The sequence below is a fragment of the Bubalus kerabau genome, chromosome 4 (genome assembly GCF_029407905.1).
Source record: "Bubalus kerabau isolate K-KA32 ecotype Philippines breed swamp buffalo chromosome 4, PCC_UOA_SB_1v2, whole genome shotgun sequence".
Classification (NCBI taxonomy): domain Eukaryota; kingdom Metazoa; phylum Chordata; class Mammalia; order Artiodactyla; family Bovidae; genus Bubalus; species Bubalus kerabau.
In genome coordinates this window covers 74,901,874-74,919,904 of record NC_073627.1, presented here as the reverse complement: position 1 = coordinate 74,919,904, position 18,031 = coordinate 74,901,874, and the positions used below count along the sequence as shown (strand labels likewise).

At 40.6% G+C, this 18,031-nt stretch overlaps 1 protein-coding gene across 3 annotated transcripts in view; it reads right to left on the bottom strand.

The window, feature by feature from the left end:
- The window catches only part of KIF13B (kinesin family member 13B), a 220,415-nt gene that overhangs the window by 99,578 nt on the left and 102,806 nt on the right, over positions 1–18,031 (bottom strand). For all 3 annotated transcript variants that reach the window (XM_055577726.1, XM_055577727.1, XM_055577728.1), the window contains 5 exons: positions 17,622–17,734; positions 16,372–16,483; positions 8,406–8,618; positions 6,884–6,994; positions 1,083–1,217 (listed from right to left, as the gene is read on the bottom strand). In XM_055577726.1, coding sequence (XP_055433701.1) covers positions 1,083–1,217; positions 6,884–6,994; positions 8,406–8,618; positions 16,372–16,483; positions 17,622–17,734 — 684 coding nt within the window. The remainder of the gene's footprint in view (positions 1–1,082; positions 1,218–6,883; positions 6,995–8,405; positions 8,619–16,371; positions 16,484–17,621; positions 17,735–18,031) is intronic.

Genomic DNA, 18,031 nt, shown 5'->3' with positions numbered 1-18,031 from the left:
TAGAGACACGATTTAATGCACAGAGTAATAAAGCATGATACAAGATACTTAAGAATAGCAGGGCCTTATCAAAACACTACAAAGCAATTACCCCAGGTATGTCTGATAAAAACTGGGAAACCAGCCAACGTATCATGAATTCTTCATTCTCTTTAGAAATGAAAGGACACAAATCTCTAATTCTCACATTGCTTCCAAATGTACCAGCTCGTTTCTTTGCTGTCCCAGTCACTAACTCAGTTAAACCCTCAGAGATAGTTCCTGTATTAGGAGAGGAAAATTCTCCACCTAGTATTTATTAACTGCATGTCAGAGTAACTCATCTATGTTCTGGGCTTGGCAATTTGGTGAATACCTCATAATTTCTATAGTGTCTGATTTATGTTTATCCTGAAGCTGTCTCATCTTCCTGTTATGTCCAACAACCTATATAGCTTTCAATGTATGTGAATATATACATATATAGAATGTATATAGATTTCAATGTATATTTGGTTTCTTCTGCTCCAGGCTCTGACCCTCTCAGCCTCTAAGTGACTTAACTCTTCTTTTTGTAAACTGACAATCCAAAATGTTTAACTTTCCTGAGTTAATTTTTAACTTTCCTAAGAGTTACTGGAAACACATAAGTTCAAGTCAAGTGGTCCTAATGACTATTTAAGAACCTTTCCTCTTGCAAACCAGGACCAGTCACCAACCGGTATGCCGCACAGAAACAACAGAGCTTTAGTGCTGATGAAATCATTTAGTTTACAGGTCGTTCTGTAAGCTCAAGCTACCTACTTAACTCCCTGCTTCAATCACACTAAGGGAAAGAAGTCAAACTACTTAATTTGCTGGAGATAATATCAGAATACCATTTTTTACATTAACTAGGTTGAAAAATATATTTACATCACTCAAAGACGAAAAAGAGAGACTGGTCTCAAAAACCCAGGATTTTTCTACACTCCAGCTGAAGCAAACAAAAACAATTTGCTAACTCCTTTTTAAATATGCATGGTTCTCCAAGTACAAAGAAAGGATACTGTGAAATACTGCTATTTCACAGCAGAAAACAGTAGACAAGCTTACGACTTCACCTTTAAGTAATAAACCAGAAGTTCATTCAGAGCAGGATCAGCATTCAGATTAACGAGGAAACATTTATCATCCCCAACTTTAATTCCAGACGATTGAAGAGATATTCCAAGACTCTCAAGCTGTTTCTGTCGCTCCTGTAAACGCATTAGAGAAGAATTAATTCCACAGCTATTGAGGCAGCAAGCTATAAAACGTTATATATGATGGTAATTGTTAAATAACTTTATAACTCAAATATGTTTTCTTAGGACATGGTATCATATAGATGACTGCATTTGTCCTCTTTCTAAACTATATAAACTCCATAGCTGAGAATGAGAACAAACTCTAATGTTGCTTTGTTAAGCAAAACTCTTATTAATTTCAAAAGTAAAGCCATTACAAATCACCACCAAATATACTAAGCTCTCACTTTTCATTCTTGAAAATATCTAACATCCTGAATTCATCTTTTTCATTTAATTCTTTATATATGAGCAAATGTAAGTGTTTTCTATTCAACCGTGATTTTCCTAAAAAGCCAAGTATTTAATACACTTGGCAGGTCCCCAGCAAGGATGAAGGCCAAACTCCCTCAAAGCCACAGGCCCTTCAGTCTGACCCACTGACTCCACCGTCATGTTCTGTCACTCCTCAACTATACGTAGTTAATGGGGCGTCTTCCAGGACCCTAAAGTTTCAACAACGCTCTCCCTAGCTTAAGGGGTTTCACACCTATTCCTCCGAGCTGAAGCACATCTATTCTCGAACCTGGTAACTTCTTACTCCAGTGTTTCTCTATGAGGGCAGGTACCCTGTCTCCCCACTGGGGATTCCTAGCACCTCGCACAGTGTGTAACACACAAGAGCACTCAGATCGCCAGTGTTGTGAATTTTTCAAAATAAAATCTGCATGTTCAGGGAAGCCCTATTTGCAAAAGAACATGGACCTTTCCTTTCTGTGCCTATGTGTCTCTGAATTCACACAACATACATGTGTGCACATACGAAGACACATGTGACTCCTGCAACCGCGGCTGTTATTAACGCACACAGATCAGGGCAGAGCAGGGTGTTCAACTGTGTATACACAGCAAATAAGAACAAGTCATTAAGAACCTTTGATTCTGACAAAAGGCAAGGCAAGCTGTGTTATTTAACTAGGGCCACACAGTAAGGCTGCAGGATAATTAAATTGCAGGCTTAGAATTTTGCTATTCTAGGCACAACCTCCTAATTTATACAGCCACTGCAACCCAAGCAATCTCTCCTGGAATACCATTGCAAAGGTAGGGAATGGGCTATTTCGGTTCTGGGTCTTTGAATTGAGTCTCTTTTCTAACAAAAAAACATTATTGGGTTCTTTCAGAAGTTCTGAGTCATTAGTTTTCAGCACTCAATCCAAAGAAATTATTATTCTTGATAAAGAACCACGTTCCTAAAGCAAAGAAAGCAAATCTAATATAGCTTGTATAGTCCCTTCTGAGGGATACCTCTTTTAAATACATGAGGATATTTGTGTGATTAAAAAATAATTCCAATAATGAGAAGAAACATTTCTTTGTAAAAATATCTTTTTGTAAACTACAAATGAAGTAGGTAGACAGTCATGAACTAACATTAAATTTAAAATGCAGGGTATAACTAGTACATGGATCTATGCACTGGAAAAACCAGGAAGAAACCACAAAGATATTAACAGTAGCTTTCTTTGGATGACTGGATCAGTTAAATTTTCTTCATAATAATCTTTCTGTATTTTCTATAAGTAAATACTACTTTTGCAACACAACAGTTCCTTTTACTTACATTCTTCTTAGGACTCTAGTGATTTAATTTTAAATTTATTTATTTTTTAATTGAAGGATAATTGCTTTACAGTATTGTATTGGTTTCTGCCAAACATCAACATGAATCAGCCACAGGTATACATATGTCCCCTCCTTCTTAAACTTCCCTCCCATCTCCCCTCCCCATCCCACCCCTCTAGGTTGATAGAATTCTGGTTTGAGTTCCCTGAAAGTCACTCAGTTGTGTTCAACTCTTTGTGACCCCATGGACTACACAGTCCATGGAATTCTCCAGGCCAGAATACTGGAGTGGGTAGCCTTTCCCTCCTCCTGGGGATCAAACCAACCCAGGGATTGAAGCCAGGTCCCCACACTGCAGGCAGATTCTTTACCAGCTGAGCCGCAAGGGAAGTCCTGAGTTCCCTGTGGACTCTAGTAATTTTCACTATGGAAATAATTATAAATTTAGAAGAAATTTCATTACTGTCATCTAGTAGCAAAATTTTCATTCATAGAGAGGCAAAGGTAAGCCTGAAAAAGAATGTATGACTTAACAAAAGTAAAATCACTCAAGAGTAAGGGAAAAGACAGGACTTAAATGAGATAATAAACTACTGCTTTTCCCTACTTCCTTAAGCATTTTCCTATCTTTTGAGACTTTATAATGGTAGAAATACCATAAAATTTTTGTTTAAACTGAAGGGCACAACATTGAAAACCCATCAATTCACTGTTACATCTACCACCAAAAAACACTCTAGGTTTTTAATTATTAATAAACTATAAAAGTTTGCAACATCTAAGAGTCAGTTTCAAGAATAAGCAAGTATTATATGATCAAATATAGTGACATTTACTATGTATTGCTTCTGATATCAGAGACTAGTTAACTTTTTCTATAAAACGTCAAACAGTAAATCTTATAGTCATCTAGGTCCAATGGTCTCTGTCACAACTATTCAACTCTGCTAATGCCATAAAAAATACTAAAACAAATAAGCATGGCACATTCCAATAAAACCAGTTATGAAAAGAAGTGACAGTCCAGGTTTTGCCCAAGAGCTTAGTTTGCTAACCCCTGATCTATTTCACTTAGGTGTACACTTCATTACTGAGAACATAAAAGATGGAAATTCAAGAATTTGGTATCAAAGATTATGGCATTGGGCTGAGAAATTAGTCAACTTTGAGTTCAAATTATTTAATCAAAAATATTACTGAGCACATACTTTCAAAAACTAAAAGGAGGACTTTGGCGGTCCAGTGACTAGACTCCGTGCTTCTAGTGCAGGGGACCCAGGTTCAATCCCTGGTTGGGGAACTAGACCCCACATCCACAACTAAAGATCCCGTATGCTGCAACTAAGACCCGGCTGAGCCAAATAAATAAATAAAAATAAATATTAAAAGAAAAAAAAGAAAAGATATGGCTTTTTTTCCTTGAGAACTTTATAAATTCATTAGGTAATAAAAGTATACACACAAAAAACTGAACAACAGTAAATAAAGTATCACATGACTTAAGAGTCAAGAGAGTAGGTTCCATAGGATTCAATGTCAGGAATAAGCTCTCGGGGCTGGCATGCCAGACGAAGATGCCACAGAACACAGAGGACTGCTTGAGAGCCTGGCTGGCTTGGAACACACTCCCAGAAAGTTCTTACCAAGAGAAGTCCATTTGACTCAGTTCACCCAGATTTCCCCAAAGTTACCTGACCATGTACCATTTCTTTTCTCCTCAAAAGATGTACTAACAGTTGGTGGATAAACTGTCAGAAATCATTTTAGGGAAAGCTAGTCTGTACTGCAAAGAGGTTGATGACCAACAAACCAGTGACAGAGAGAAGACAGCTGGAGGCACTGAAGCCTGGGAAGATGAGGTGTTGAATGTGGTGTTCGATAAAAACCAGGCAGTCTGCAAAAGGGGCATCTGACGGTGGGAGAGGACACTCAGGGAAGGGAAGGTGCTACAGGAAAGCTGCACCACGCTGCACCGTCACTTAGACCCCCTGCTGGTATCAGCGCAGCAACCCAAGTACGACAGCACTCCAGAGTCAAGGTCTTATTCAGAGCAGCTCAAAAAGGCTCGCGTACATTAGTCCCAAATCGGACAATTATCAGAATGACCTTAACCTATGACAAACAAAGTTAAACGTGTAATGAGAAATAAAGCTCAGATACTGGTGTATTCTCTGTGTAATGTGAGGGATGTGCTTTCAAATAACCTCGTGCAGGGATACAGATAAAACAAGACTGGTCATATGTTGACCTTTAATGAAATTGGGTAATGGGTATGTGTGGGTTTGTTATACACATGTTTTCATCTGTTTTGAAAAGGACTGTAATAAAAATGTTTAAAAATCAACTTTAAGTCTTAGTGTGCACTAATATAAATCTAACATCCTCTTTATGCTACATAATAGTAGTACTGTCCTACAACATCTAATGTATCCACTGATTCTGGACAGCACACTGAGAGATGGAACTTACTGAGTAACAAAAGGAGTAACAGTTCTACACATTCACGAACACCAGGAACAGTGAACACTAGAGATTTTCTAACTTTAGAAAAGGAAGAGAGGAGGCAGAGGTGACTTTAAATATCTGGGTAATAACAGGCCCTATCTTGCAGGGGTATTGGGAGGATTAAATAAAAGACTGTATTTAAAAGTGCTTAGTCAACATTGTTTGTTAATCGACTACACCCCAATACAAAATAAAAAAAATTTTTTTAAGTGCTTAGCATCAGGTGCAACATGGAAGTGTACTCAATAAGTGCTGGTTATTATTGCTATTATTAGTTACTGTGCACAAGTGGGCTTATTCTCTTAGCTTTGGAAGAACAAACTAAGGCCAGTGAGCAAAAATGGAAGAACAGAAGATTCCGGTTACATAGCTACTACTGTCAGAGTTGCCCACCCATGAAATGATTGTTCAATGCGGTACTGTGTTCCACATTATCATATATATTAACATTTCTAAGACAGGCTAAATAAGCCTCCAACAGGAAAGCCATAGAGTAAATCTTTACTAAGCAGAGACTTGGACATTTTAGGATTTTCTCTAAACGCTAATATTCCCACTGGAAGATTTCACAGCTCTATAATAAATGGTCTAAAAATGAGACACAGTCACTTGGGACTTAGGTACTTCATTGTTACTTTTTACTGACTTGTCAAATGGAAGGAAGCAAGAAGCTCACAGCCTAAATATCCACTACTAATAATTTTGTAGCTGTGTAAGTTTCTTCGGTTTGGAAAACATTTAACAGAACTGGGTGTTCTCAGCCAGTGGCTAGTTATATCATTAAAAAAATTTTTATGGCCCTACAAATGTATTTCTTACATAATGAATACTTAATTAACTATAGTTATGTTTTCCTTAAACTTCAAATTAACTTTGTAAAGTACAGACTCCTGGATTTAGGTCTTGTTTAAATCAATTTGGGACTTCCCTGGTGGTCCAGGGGCTAAGACTCCTCCTTCTCAATGCAGGAGACGTGGTTTCAACACCTGGTCAGGGAACTAGATTCCACACGCCACAACTGAAGACCCTGCATGCTGCAACATAAACTCAGCGAAGCTAGACAGCCTTTTTTATTTTTATTTTTTAAATTTTATTTTATTTTTAAACTTTACATAATTGTATTAGTTTTGCCAAATAAACAAATCTTAAATGCTAGATTTGCTACATTCAAAGCTAAAAGTCAAACATGCGTTACCATATATAAAATAGATAGCCAATGGGAATTTGCTGCATGATTCAGGGAACTCAAGCCTGGTGCTCTGTAACAATCCAGAGGGGTGGGATGAGGAGGCAGATGGGAGGGAGGTTCAAGAGGGAGGGGACATATGTATACCTATGGCTGATTCGTGCTGCTGTTTGGCAGAAACCAACACGATACTGAAAAGCAATTATCCTTCAATTAAAAATAAATAAAATTGTTTTTAAAAGGGAACCAGAAACACGCTCAGCACTGCACTGCACAAGCTGCCACCAGGCCTCTCTCTCCTTAAGCAGGAATCACGAACCTGGGCGATCTCCTCGGTTTTCCTTAGTTTCTCCTCCCAGGTCACAGTCATTTCCTGGATTAGCTTCTCTGACTCTTCCAGTCGGTCTTTCAGCTCTGGAGATTTCATTGCCTACAAGCAAAATGTTTATTTCATGAAATGTGTGTACGATGTCCTGGAAAAAGGACACCTTCACTAAACCCAAGAGGAACAATGTGCCCCCTCGAAGCTCTACAGCTCGCTGAGGCTCCTGACCCACCTAAGACACAAGGACTGTCACTGACCCACAGCATCCAGACTACGAGGGTCCCACAGACTCATCCAGTTATCCAGTGGGCTTGAAGAAGACTTCACTTTCTCCTTTTCCTCTAAGCTACTGCTACTTTGAGGTCTAACTACAATTAAGGAGATAAAGAGTTCAAACTATCGAGGACTTATTTTTTTAAATCCCAGTAGGTCTAGACTCAAGCCACGTGATCCATTCTAGTCTTCACTGATGACTTTGGGTATGTATTCAAGGATGCACAGACTAAACTAAATATATACATGCTACAAACTGATAGCATTATTATACCAGGAAGACAGAAAATTTCAAAGGATCTTGATGAACTGTAAAATTATTCCTGTAAAAACAGAGTGAGATTCAATAGGCAAAAAATACAATCAAGATAATTATTTTGACCACATAATTTAGTGATGGTCATGAGAAAAAAGAGGCTATGGTCCCAGGTCCAGGAAAGAATTCCACAGTGCTCGGAAATCATAGGAACAGAAATGCTAATTAAAGTAGGGATCCTGAATCTGACATTTTATCCCACTTTTGATAAAAGATAAGCATTTGAAACTATTATATACAGGATGGATAAATAACAAGGTCCCACTGTAGAGCACAGGGAACTATATCCTATGACAAAGCATAATGGAAGAGTATGGAAAAGAACACATATAACTAAACCACTATACTGGACAGCAGAAAGGAACACAATACTGTAAACACACTACACTTCAATAGATTTCTGCTCTAGAACATTTTTTATTATGAACGTAATTAACCCATAATATGAAAAAGCTAGATTATTATACTGTGCGAGACCACAGTATTTCTGTTTGGACTTCAACCTGCAAACATATGATTCTACAAAAATCTATTTGATTTCTCTTCTAATCAGCCTATGCCCATTGGCCACCATTTGCTGCACTAATATTAAGTTGTATCTGTTTTTGTTTCCAGCGCCTCTCTTTCTCTCCCCCATTCTACCTCTTCTCTCGTCTGTCGCCTATTCAGTGCAAAGAAACATTTTCTCAGTTACCTTTACTCTCTCCTTCTTGTCAATCCTTTAACACCTGTAAAAACTATCTAAACTTCAACCATGACAATTTATCCGTCTTCCTTTATTACTCATCTCAAATTTATCTTCCTATAGGAAATCCAAATATTCTGAGTTGAATATTCATCATTTAGGCCCCAAGGGGAAGACTATTCAGATTCTAGCTTTACTAGATTTTCCTAGACCCATAGGCATGGCTCAGCTAGGCCTTATACCTCCGCTTTGGTTAGCTGCTCACGGAGTTTTTCTACTTCTTCCCGGAGATCCCGAATAATTCGTGCATTGGGATCCTCATTCACCACAGCGTGGTTCACGATGTGCTTGGCACGATCCGCGTACCGTAAGGTTGAAAGGGTTTCGTCATAGTTGTCAGCTGCGGGGCTCACCGTAGCTACCATGGCGGTCTTGCTGTTACCCCCAAGGCTGTCCTGGAGGACGAGAGAAATTGAAAAGCTTTTTCAAGTTGGAAGAAAGCATCATATGGGAACGCTGAAGTCAGAAATGGTGAGATAATGTCCCCAGGTCAAACACAGATTTAAGGGCAAAGCCAGGACTTAAATACAGGTGAACTGACTCCCAGTCCCTTGCTTCTTCTTCTCTGGCAAGCTACTTTTCTGCAAAAAGGAGCTTTGGTTTTTCAGAAATAACAGGGAAATGGTAATATGAAGAAGCCCCCTTTTATTTCAGTTTAATAAAAATTCATTCTAAGTCAATTTGTCATCTTTTAACAGGCAACATGAGACCATAGGTCAGGAGACTGCTCAGAATAAAAAAGGATGCTTCCTTAAATACCTGCAAAATCTTTCTGAGAACTGAACAACCCTAATAACATTTGATCAAAGAGTGATTACCTACAATCTATTCCATAACACCATACATGTGGAGTGTCTTAAGACATAAGGAACAATTACGATCTTATTAAACAAAAGATACACTGAAGGTACTACATCTTATTCCCTCTGACAGCACTTCAAACACGACTAAAACAGGCCTCCAGTTCTGTACAACAGCTTCTCGAGTTCAGACAAGGGTGCCAAAAAAGACATTCATCTCCATTATACCAAACTGCTAACTAAATAAATGAGCTTTAGAATGGGCTCCAACCAATTCAAAAACCGACTTTCCCTTGACAGCATTAAAAATAACTAGATATAACTTGGAATTACAAAATGAGACTTGGAAAGTCAGATCTACGCCATGCCACTTTACCACACAAAGCCTACATGAACTCCAACTGCAGGAGGTGGCCTCGAAGATGACCCCCAGAGATCTCGCCTCCTGGAATTCACACCCAAGGGTCTCCCCTTCCCTCAAGTGTGGGCAGGACTTGCTGATCTGCCTCTGAGGAAGAGAACACAGAAGTGATGGCCTGCCATGTCTGAGACTAGGTTACAAAAGACTGGCTTCTCGGGACTTCCCTGATGGTCTGGTGATAAAGCATCCGCCTGCCAATGCAGGGGACATGGGTTCGATCCCTGGTCCGGGAATATCCCACATGCCATGGGGCGACTAAGCCTGTGCGCCACAACTACTGAGCCTGTGAGCCTGGAGCCCGTGCTCCACACAAGAGCAGCCACCGCAATGAGAAGCCTGCGTACTGCCGAGTAGCCCTCGCTTGCCACAGCTAGAGAAACCCTGCACACAGTAACAAAGACCCAGTGCAGTAAAAAATAAATTAAATTTAAAAATTTAAAACAAAAAAAGGCTGGCTTCTTTTGCGCGTGTTTTTCACTCTGAAAGAAACCACTGCCATGATGTGAGGCAGCCCCAGAAAGAGACCACGGGGGGGAGTTTGGGAACACATCTGAAGCCTGCCCACAAGCACTCAGGTGAGCAGGTCCAACCCCAGCAGCCTGGCCAGGACTGCAGCCACGGGAGACACCCCCGCCGGAACACTTGGCTGGCACCCAGAATCTTGCCCAGAGGAACTGAGATAACGGATGATGGCTGTTGTCAGCTGCTAAGTCTTGGGTGTATTACACAGCTATAGGTATACACCAGCCCTGGATGAGAGTTACCCGGAAGACTTGATTCAACACCCCCTTTCACCAGTGAAGTATCACTGAATTACAGACTCATAATATTACAGAGAACATTCAAATAGCCCAGTTAAGAGGAATTCATTAGGATATAAGAAAGCCAACCCTATCTTTGGGCAGCATCAACCAATATAAAATTCTTTTTTTTTCTGGCCAAGCTGTGCGGCATGGAGGGTCTCAGTTTCCTGACCAGGGATCATACCTCTGCTCTGTGCATTGGGAGCATGGAGTCTTAACCACTGGACCATCAGACCAGGGAGCTCTCCCAAATTCTCACTTTTGAAGACAGAAATTTTTTCCAGTATCAACATATCTAAAATTTGTTTGAACAACCTGTGATTTACAAAACTCTGTGCGTAGATGATTTAGTCCTCAGCCTTGTGTGAATTAATTATTATCCCCATTTTACTGATGAAAAACCAGAGGTTTGTTGTGACAAAGGAGGTTAAACAACTTGCCTATAGATCCAGAACTAGTCCACAGAAAATATTGCAGCCCAGTTGTATTCTACCTTCCAACCCATGATAATTTCTATCCCCCTATAGCTGCCCACAATAGCACAAGAACAAAACAACCCTTGGCAACACAGAGAGAGTTCAGACCTGAAACCTTTCCAAATTGTTCTGTCCTAATGCCAGAAACAAAATAATTCCCAACATATTGCTAACAGTTCAATATAATCACTAACAATATGTCCACTTATTCACCCATTACTAAGATTTTGGTTTTCCACAGGAAACATAGCTATGATAATTATATCTTTGAAGAAAGTACTCTTCAATGCATGAAAAGGAAGGAAATAAAAGTAATCTGGGCTTTAGGAAGCAAAGGCAGTTTCTACAAAGTCTGGATGGAACTGCTTGCTTCACTCCTCTTCCAGACACTGACCACACAGTGCCGGTGCCCAGTCTTGGCAATTTGCAGAAAAAATGTCAAGAAGAATCCCATGCATGGTAATGCAGTTCAAATATTATATACCAAGATCACAGGAATTACACCTCTGGTTGGAATTCAGTCCACAAGCAGCACCATGTAAGACTGCCCTTCTAGAAGCACGGCATTCTCTCAGCCCACACCAATAGCAAATGCTACTGGGGAAAAGCAGATTGCTAACAATGACTACCACAGGAGAAAAGCATGTGTATTGTGCTTCAATTTGTGCTGAGGAAAGGAAACCTGGCAAACGACAAATACTTGATATCTTAAAAGAGCTTGTGCCTGAGGAACAATATGCTTATATTCAAAAATGGCCTCATGCCACCAGCAAAAAGGAAACAGCAACAAAAGAACTGGCACTCGTTCAAGAAGAAAGTAGAAGGCCTCTTGTTTACTCTTTAATCGTTTAATTAGCCAAATCAGATGAGCTTTGTTTCAGCAACGGCAAATTAAATGGACCTAAGAAAGAAATTTGATTTTGGAAGTCGGAATTTTGTGACGCTGAGAGAACTCTTGGAAGTCACCTAATCAAATTTTTTCATTTTACAGATGAGAAACTGAGACCCAGGAAGATTTGCAGGCTTACCAAAGGTCATAATGCTAGTGCAGAGAAGAGCTGAAATCATTCATTCACTTAGCTCTTCATGGAGTTTACCATCTAGAGGGTGATGCTGGCGAGCAAATACTATAGGCTATGAACTAAAGTAGGGATGAATATAATACGGTCAGGGAAAACAGAGAAAGCGCAGAAAGCAGTCTTCAAAGGTTAGGAAAGACTCCCAGAGAAAGTGACATTCGACACCTAAATATGAATAAGCATCACTGGGGTAAAGGGGATGTAGAGGAAAGTGTGAAGCGGGTGGAAGAGAGGAGGAAGGATGCGCCCGGCAGGGTAAGAGCAAAGTCTCCATCACTTGGCTAGACTTGATCATGTCAAGAAGCAAAAGCTGAACAATGAGAAGTCGGGAGGAGCCGAGTAAACCACAAGTCTTTAAAGAATTTGGACTAAGATAAGGCCCTCTGGGTGGTGACTTCCTTGGTGGCTCAGACGGTAAAGCGTCTGCCCGCAATGCGGGAGACCCGGCTTCAATTCCTGGGTTGGGAAGATCCCCTGGAGAAGGAAATGGCAATCCACTCCAGCACTCTTGCCTGGAAAATCCCATGGATGGAGGATCCTGATAGGATACAGTCCATGGGGTCGCAGAGTCGGACACGACTGAGCGACTTCACTTCACTAAGGCCCTCTGGAGAGTTACTGAAGAGATTTAAGTTTAAGAAGAGCATTGATTTCAAAAGAGAGCAACCTCACTAAAGAACAGGATGGACTAGGAAAACTCAGGAAAGGAGTTTCAATCATCCAGGAGAGAAAAGAAACCCTTCATTATTCATTAGGGAAGTGGCAGTAAGGATGCAAAAACAGATGAATTTGAAGGACTTCCCCCTGGTGGTCCGGTGGTTAAGAATCTGCCTTGTAATGCAGGGGACAGTGGTTCCATCCCTGGTCAGGGAACTCAGATCCCACATGTCTCTGAGCAGCTAAGACTGTGCACCACAACTACTGAGCCCATGTGCACAGCTGGAGAGTCCGTGCGCCCGCCACGAGAGATCCGCACGATACAACCAAGATCCCGTGGGCTGCAACTAAGACCCGATGCAGCTGAGGAAATACGCGAATAATTTTAAAAATAAGTAATCTTTTACAAGTAGATGAATTTGAAAGATATTCATTCTTGGAGCATTCATTACCAGAAGTTATTTGATGTTAAAGAGACATATTTAGAAAGTTGCAGAGATAAGCAAGGAGAAGGCAATGGCACCCCACTCCAGTACTCTTGCCTGGAAAATTCCATGGATGGAGGAGCCTGGTAGGCTGCAGTCCATGGGGTCACTAAAAGTAGGACATGACTGAGCGACTTCACTTTCACTTTTCACTTTCATGCATTAGAGAAGGAAATGGCAACCCACTCCAGTATTCTTGCCTGGAGAAGCCCAGAACAGGGGAGCCTGGTGGGGTGCAGTCTAAGAGGTCACACCGAGTCAGACACAACTGAAGTGACTTAGCAGCAGAGATAAGCAAAAATCACCTTAATACGAAATGGTTCTCTACTGACCACTGACCGAATGAGTAAGCATTTAAACACACCTGTGAGAAAAAGCAATCGCATCCATCCACCCTCCTCAAGTCACCAAGTGTGATCAGTTTCTGAGAGCACAATATAATTATAATGCATGTACAATGCAAAAAAAAAAAAAAGAAGTTGCAAATCTTATAAAGGATAAGCAATTTTATGAGTTCCATGCAAGTTACATTAGAGAATAGTAGAATTGTACCAGTTAAACAAGGATGGAGAGTTCGACTAAGTAAGGATTAATGAAGGAAACATCAACAAGGACATAGAAGGCACTTCAAAGGAGAATGATATGTGTATCAGTGGGCTCTAGGAGGCTATGGGGAAAACCATTTAAACCCTGGTGTATTTTTACATAAATGCCCTACTTATGCCTTTATTGAAAAAAAAAATCATGTAGTTTTTAAGAAAAGATAACAATCAAGGAAACTATGCATTTTTTTTAGCCTAAGGATGAACATATAGAAAGCATAATTACAGGGCTTCCGTGGTGGCTCAGTGGTAAAGAATCTGCCTGCCAATGCAAGACACGTGGGTTTGATCCTTGATCTGGGAAGATCCCACATGCTGTGGAGCAACCAAGCCCACGCACCACTATTTAGCCTATGCTCTCGAGTCCAGGAGCTGCAACTATTGAGCCCCAGTGCCTCAACCACTGAGGCCTGCGCACGGAGGAGCCTGCGCTCTGCAATGAGAGGCGCCGCTGCAATGAGAGCCCGGCGCTCCCACTACAGTAGCCCTTGCTCCCCACAGCTTGAGAAAAGCCCAGGCAGCAACAAAGCCAAAACAAACAAACAACGTAACACAATAACAGTTACAACTACAGCCTAATTCCACCAAAGATAAAGTGAGCTTTTTTTAAAAAAAAGAAGTGTTTAGTTTTGCTCAAGTTCAATTATATTCAACAGTTTCTATCACATTTGGTAAAAAAAAAAAAAAGTAAGTGCTTCTCTTTCTAATGAAAAGAAACCTTTGGTAAGAAGAGCACAGCCTAGGCAACAGCAGATGGGCAGCAAAGTCAGCCCTGGATCCCAGTCTTGGTTGTCTCACTCGCTGGTTCTGCATATGTTGCCACATCTGTAAAACGGGAACACTATCATCTGCCTTCCAAGGAGGCATGGTACATGATTCTCCTGACCCAAACTCTCCTGACTTCCAGCCTATTTTGGGGATGGACACTCAATAATTAACCTAGGCCATGTTAACTATGTCAATTAACAGAAGATTTTTCTTGTTGTTAGGTTAAATGGACTGAAGTAGCAACATCAGAACAACCCAGCAATGAATATTTTTTTAAATCAGGCACATCCAGAAATTATCATGAATGTTCAGGAGATGTTTCTATTGAAAAGTGTGAGGAAGAAGTATCTCATTGAGAATTTATTCTGGAAATGAAACAAATGAGATTTCAAGATAAATTGCTAACACAGAAGACCAGACAATTATTTCCTCAGTAATTAAGTGTTTTATTTACAAGTGCTTTTTTTTTCTTTTTTAAAAAATTTATTTATTTTTAATTGGAGGATAACTGCTTTTTTATTGTGTTGGTGTCTGCCATATGTCAATGTGAATCAGCCTACAAGTGGTTTCAAAATCAAATTTTGTTTATCCTTTTGTTTTTAATGTCTATTTTCATTGCATTTTGGCCAAAGGAAGTAATCTACCTGATTTTCTAGTGTGGCAAATTTCACTTAATCAGGCATGCTTGAATGGTGTTAAGAGTTTTAGAAAGCGAAGCTGAACACTAAGCAAGCCTTTGAGAGGATGCAGAAACTAGGAGGAAATCCTTCTTTCTTCATAAGCACAGTTCTCTAGACACGGCAAGAATAGCTCAGAAGCTGTGTGCTTTACTGTGCTGCCGGCACTTCACTCACCTTAACAAGCTCAACCGCTAGTGCGGCAACAGGTACTCAATAAACTCCTGACCAAGAAAATCAAGAGAACAGGCCAACATAAAACTAAACAGGGCTTATAAAATTATTTTTCAATTTTAAAAACTTTTTTTTTAAGAGCATTAGGTACAGGACTTCCCAGGTGGTCCAGACTCCAAGCTTCCAGTGCAAGGGGCGTGGGTTCGACACTCCATGTAGCACAGCCAAGAAAATTTAAAAATAAAAATGCTAAAAAGACTTCCTTGAAAACAAAACAACAAAAAAAGAGCATTAAGGTATTAAGGTAAAATATCTTCTTCCAGGTTGGCAACTTTATAAGGAGGTTGGCAAGTTTATAAGGAGGTTGGCAAATTCATAAGGAGTTAAACTGTCACTAGATTTTATATCTTTAACTTCCAGTCCAATACCCAATCCATCATGGCGCCTCCATCAAGACAAAGGGAACCCTGAGGACTAGAAGAAACCTGGAAACAGTCTCTCCTGTCACACTCCTACTACATGTCATTTCCGTCTCTCCCATGGAATCACCAACTCGTGGTATAGTGTTCTGTGCACACATCTCTCCCTTACTAGACTCTGAGGGACTACAGGATAAGGAGTGTCCAGCATTTCCTTACATTCTCCTCAGAGCACTTCATACATTTTTTTCCTTCCTCATTTCCATCTCTCTCATTCACGCTCAATCAGTTAACCAGTGAATGACTGTGTGCTCTACTCTCTACCCTTTGACACCTTTAAGAAGCCAAAAGCAAATTAAAATGATCATGAGTAGTCTGGAAGTTAAACAGGAAAACAAGGTCCAAAAAGTACATCAGACAAAAGGAGTCAGTAAGAAGGCTGGAGCAGTCCAGCTGAGCCTGGAAGGCGGTGGAAACCCTTTCTTAGGGCTCACCCAGCTGCAAGACGAGCACTAGCTCTTTGTTCTGGTCCCCAGGGCTTAGAGGCGACAGTGCAAGGGCTTCCATGCGCCCCAAACCCCACTGCTTCCAGGTTCGGGTGAAATCAGGAAGACATCTATGCTTAATCCATTAAAGTTATAACTACCATGTAAGAGTCTAATGATTATCAATTTGAACACTGATGTAGGAAATTATAATTGGGAGAAATCAAGAGTCTACTCTTTATTATTCCTTTTTTTTACCAACCACCAAGAGAATCCCAGAAAGGGGGTTGAAGACAACTTACTTTGAGCAGCCAAGTGAGAACGGAATCGCGGTATGGAACAAATTTATTCTTGCTTTTGCCAGCACCCTGATCTGCTAGGGCTGAGATAACCAGACCAAGGGTTGTGAGGGACCTGCATGGTGCAACAAACCGTAATAACCATGAAAACCCGAGTATATCAAATGTCACACTTAAGCACAAAGACTGAACATCAAGACGCCTTTGTGCCGCCCTGAGGACAGCACTTCTGCCAGCATTGTGCTGCTCGGGTTAAGAGCACACAAACTCTAAAAGCTGACAGCCCTATAATAATACTACTGTAAGCTATAAAATCGCTTAGTTCAATTTTTTTTCATTTTTGTATAAAGAAACTGTAAGCTGTAAACCACTAGGGCAAAATAATGACACAAATACAATGTATCTTTAAGAAAGGAAGCCAAGAACACAATGCAATTAACTAAAACATAGTACAAGGAAAAAGCATTCCTACGTATATAAATACATAACAGCGTCGCATCTGGACGATGCTGTTCTATGATCTCCAGTTGGTTACTGATGACTGTCTCGCTATGTGTCCTGGGAGCCACAAAGATGGAAAAGATTCCTGCCCACTAACACGGGCTAGCAATTTAGCTTAATTCACCTTACGGTAAGAAAATATGTAACCATATGTAGGACTTGATGCACCAAATATTATTGTGTAAAGTAAAATCTTAGTATAAATAAGGACCACAGTTCTCATAAAAGGAAAAGTCCAATGTGGTCGGTACACATGCTGTTGTTTGTTCAGACACACCCATGCCAAGATTCTGCTACTCAGCTTATATTTGTTCTCTTCTATAGCTCAGACCAGTGGCTCACAACCGGAGGGTGACTGTGTCTCCACAGGGAGCAACTGGCAGTATCTGTAGATAACCCGGGTTGTCACAGCTCGGGGCTGGGGACGGCAGGTGCCGGCGCCACCCAGGGAGCAGAGGTCGGGGTGTGCTACCAGGCACAGGACTGCTCCCTGGACAGAGAGTTCCCGGCCCCGAACCTCAGTAGGGCTGCCCTTGGGGAACCTTTGACTTGACTGAGGCTGTGCTCCTGGGCCTCAGTAGACACTTCAACAAAACACAGAACAGGCTCGGCCGTTAAAAAATACTATGAAAAAAGTTCTATTTATTCTTTATAGCCTCATTCATTCCAGAACCCTATTCTTTAAAAAACTATACCAGTCCCCTTTCTGGGCTACTAAGTCACTGAAGCAGTGGGGCTTCCGGACAACATACTTGTTGATGTTGCTGCCCTCTTTTAGCCGGTCACCTGCTGCTCCCGTCTTCGTCGCTCGCTCGCTGCCAGCCAAATCGACCAAGCTCAGCTTGCCCACTTTCTCTCCAGAAGTCTAGGGAGCAATGACAAAGACTCAAAGTTAAAGAACACAGAAAGTGGTACATTTCTACCAAATGAATTTACTGTCTGAATCCTTTATTAAAGCGTATTTGTCATTTTAAAATTAATTTGCGCTGCTATAAAACAGTGTAGGAAAACTATACAGCCCAGTGGTAGAGACATATAAAGTCATACACAACTGCTAATCCAGAGAGAAAATTATCTCCAAAAAAAAAAAAAACTGTGACTCCAAAATGGTACATTTTGAAGGGAACCTAACAAAACTTTCACAGAGAAGTATATAAAAGCA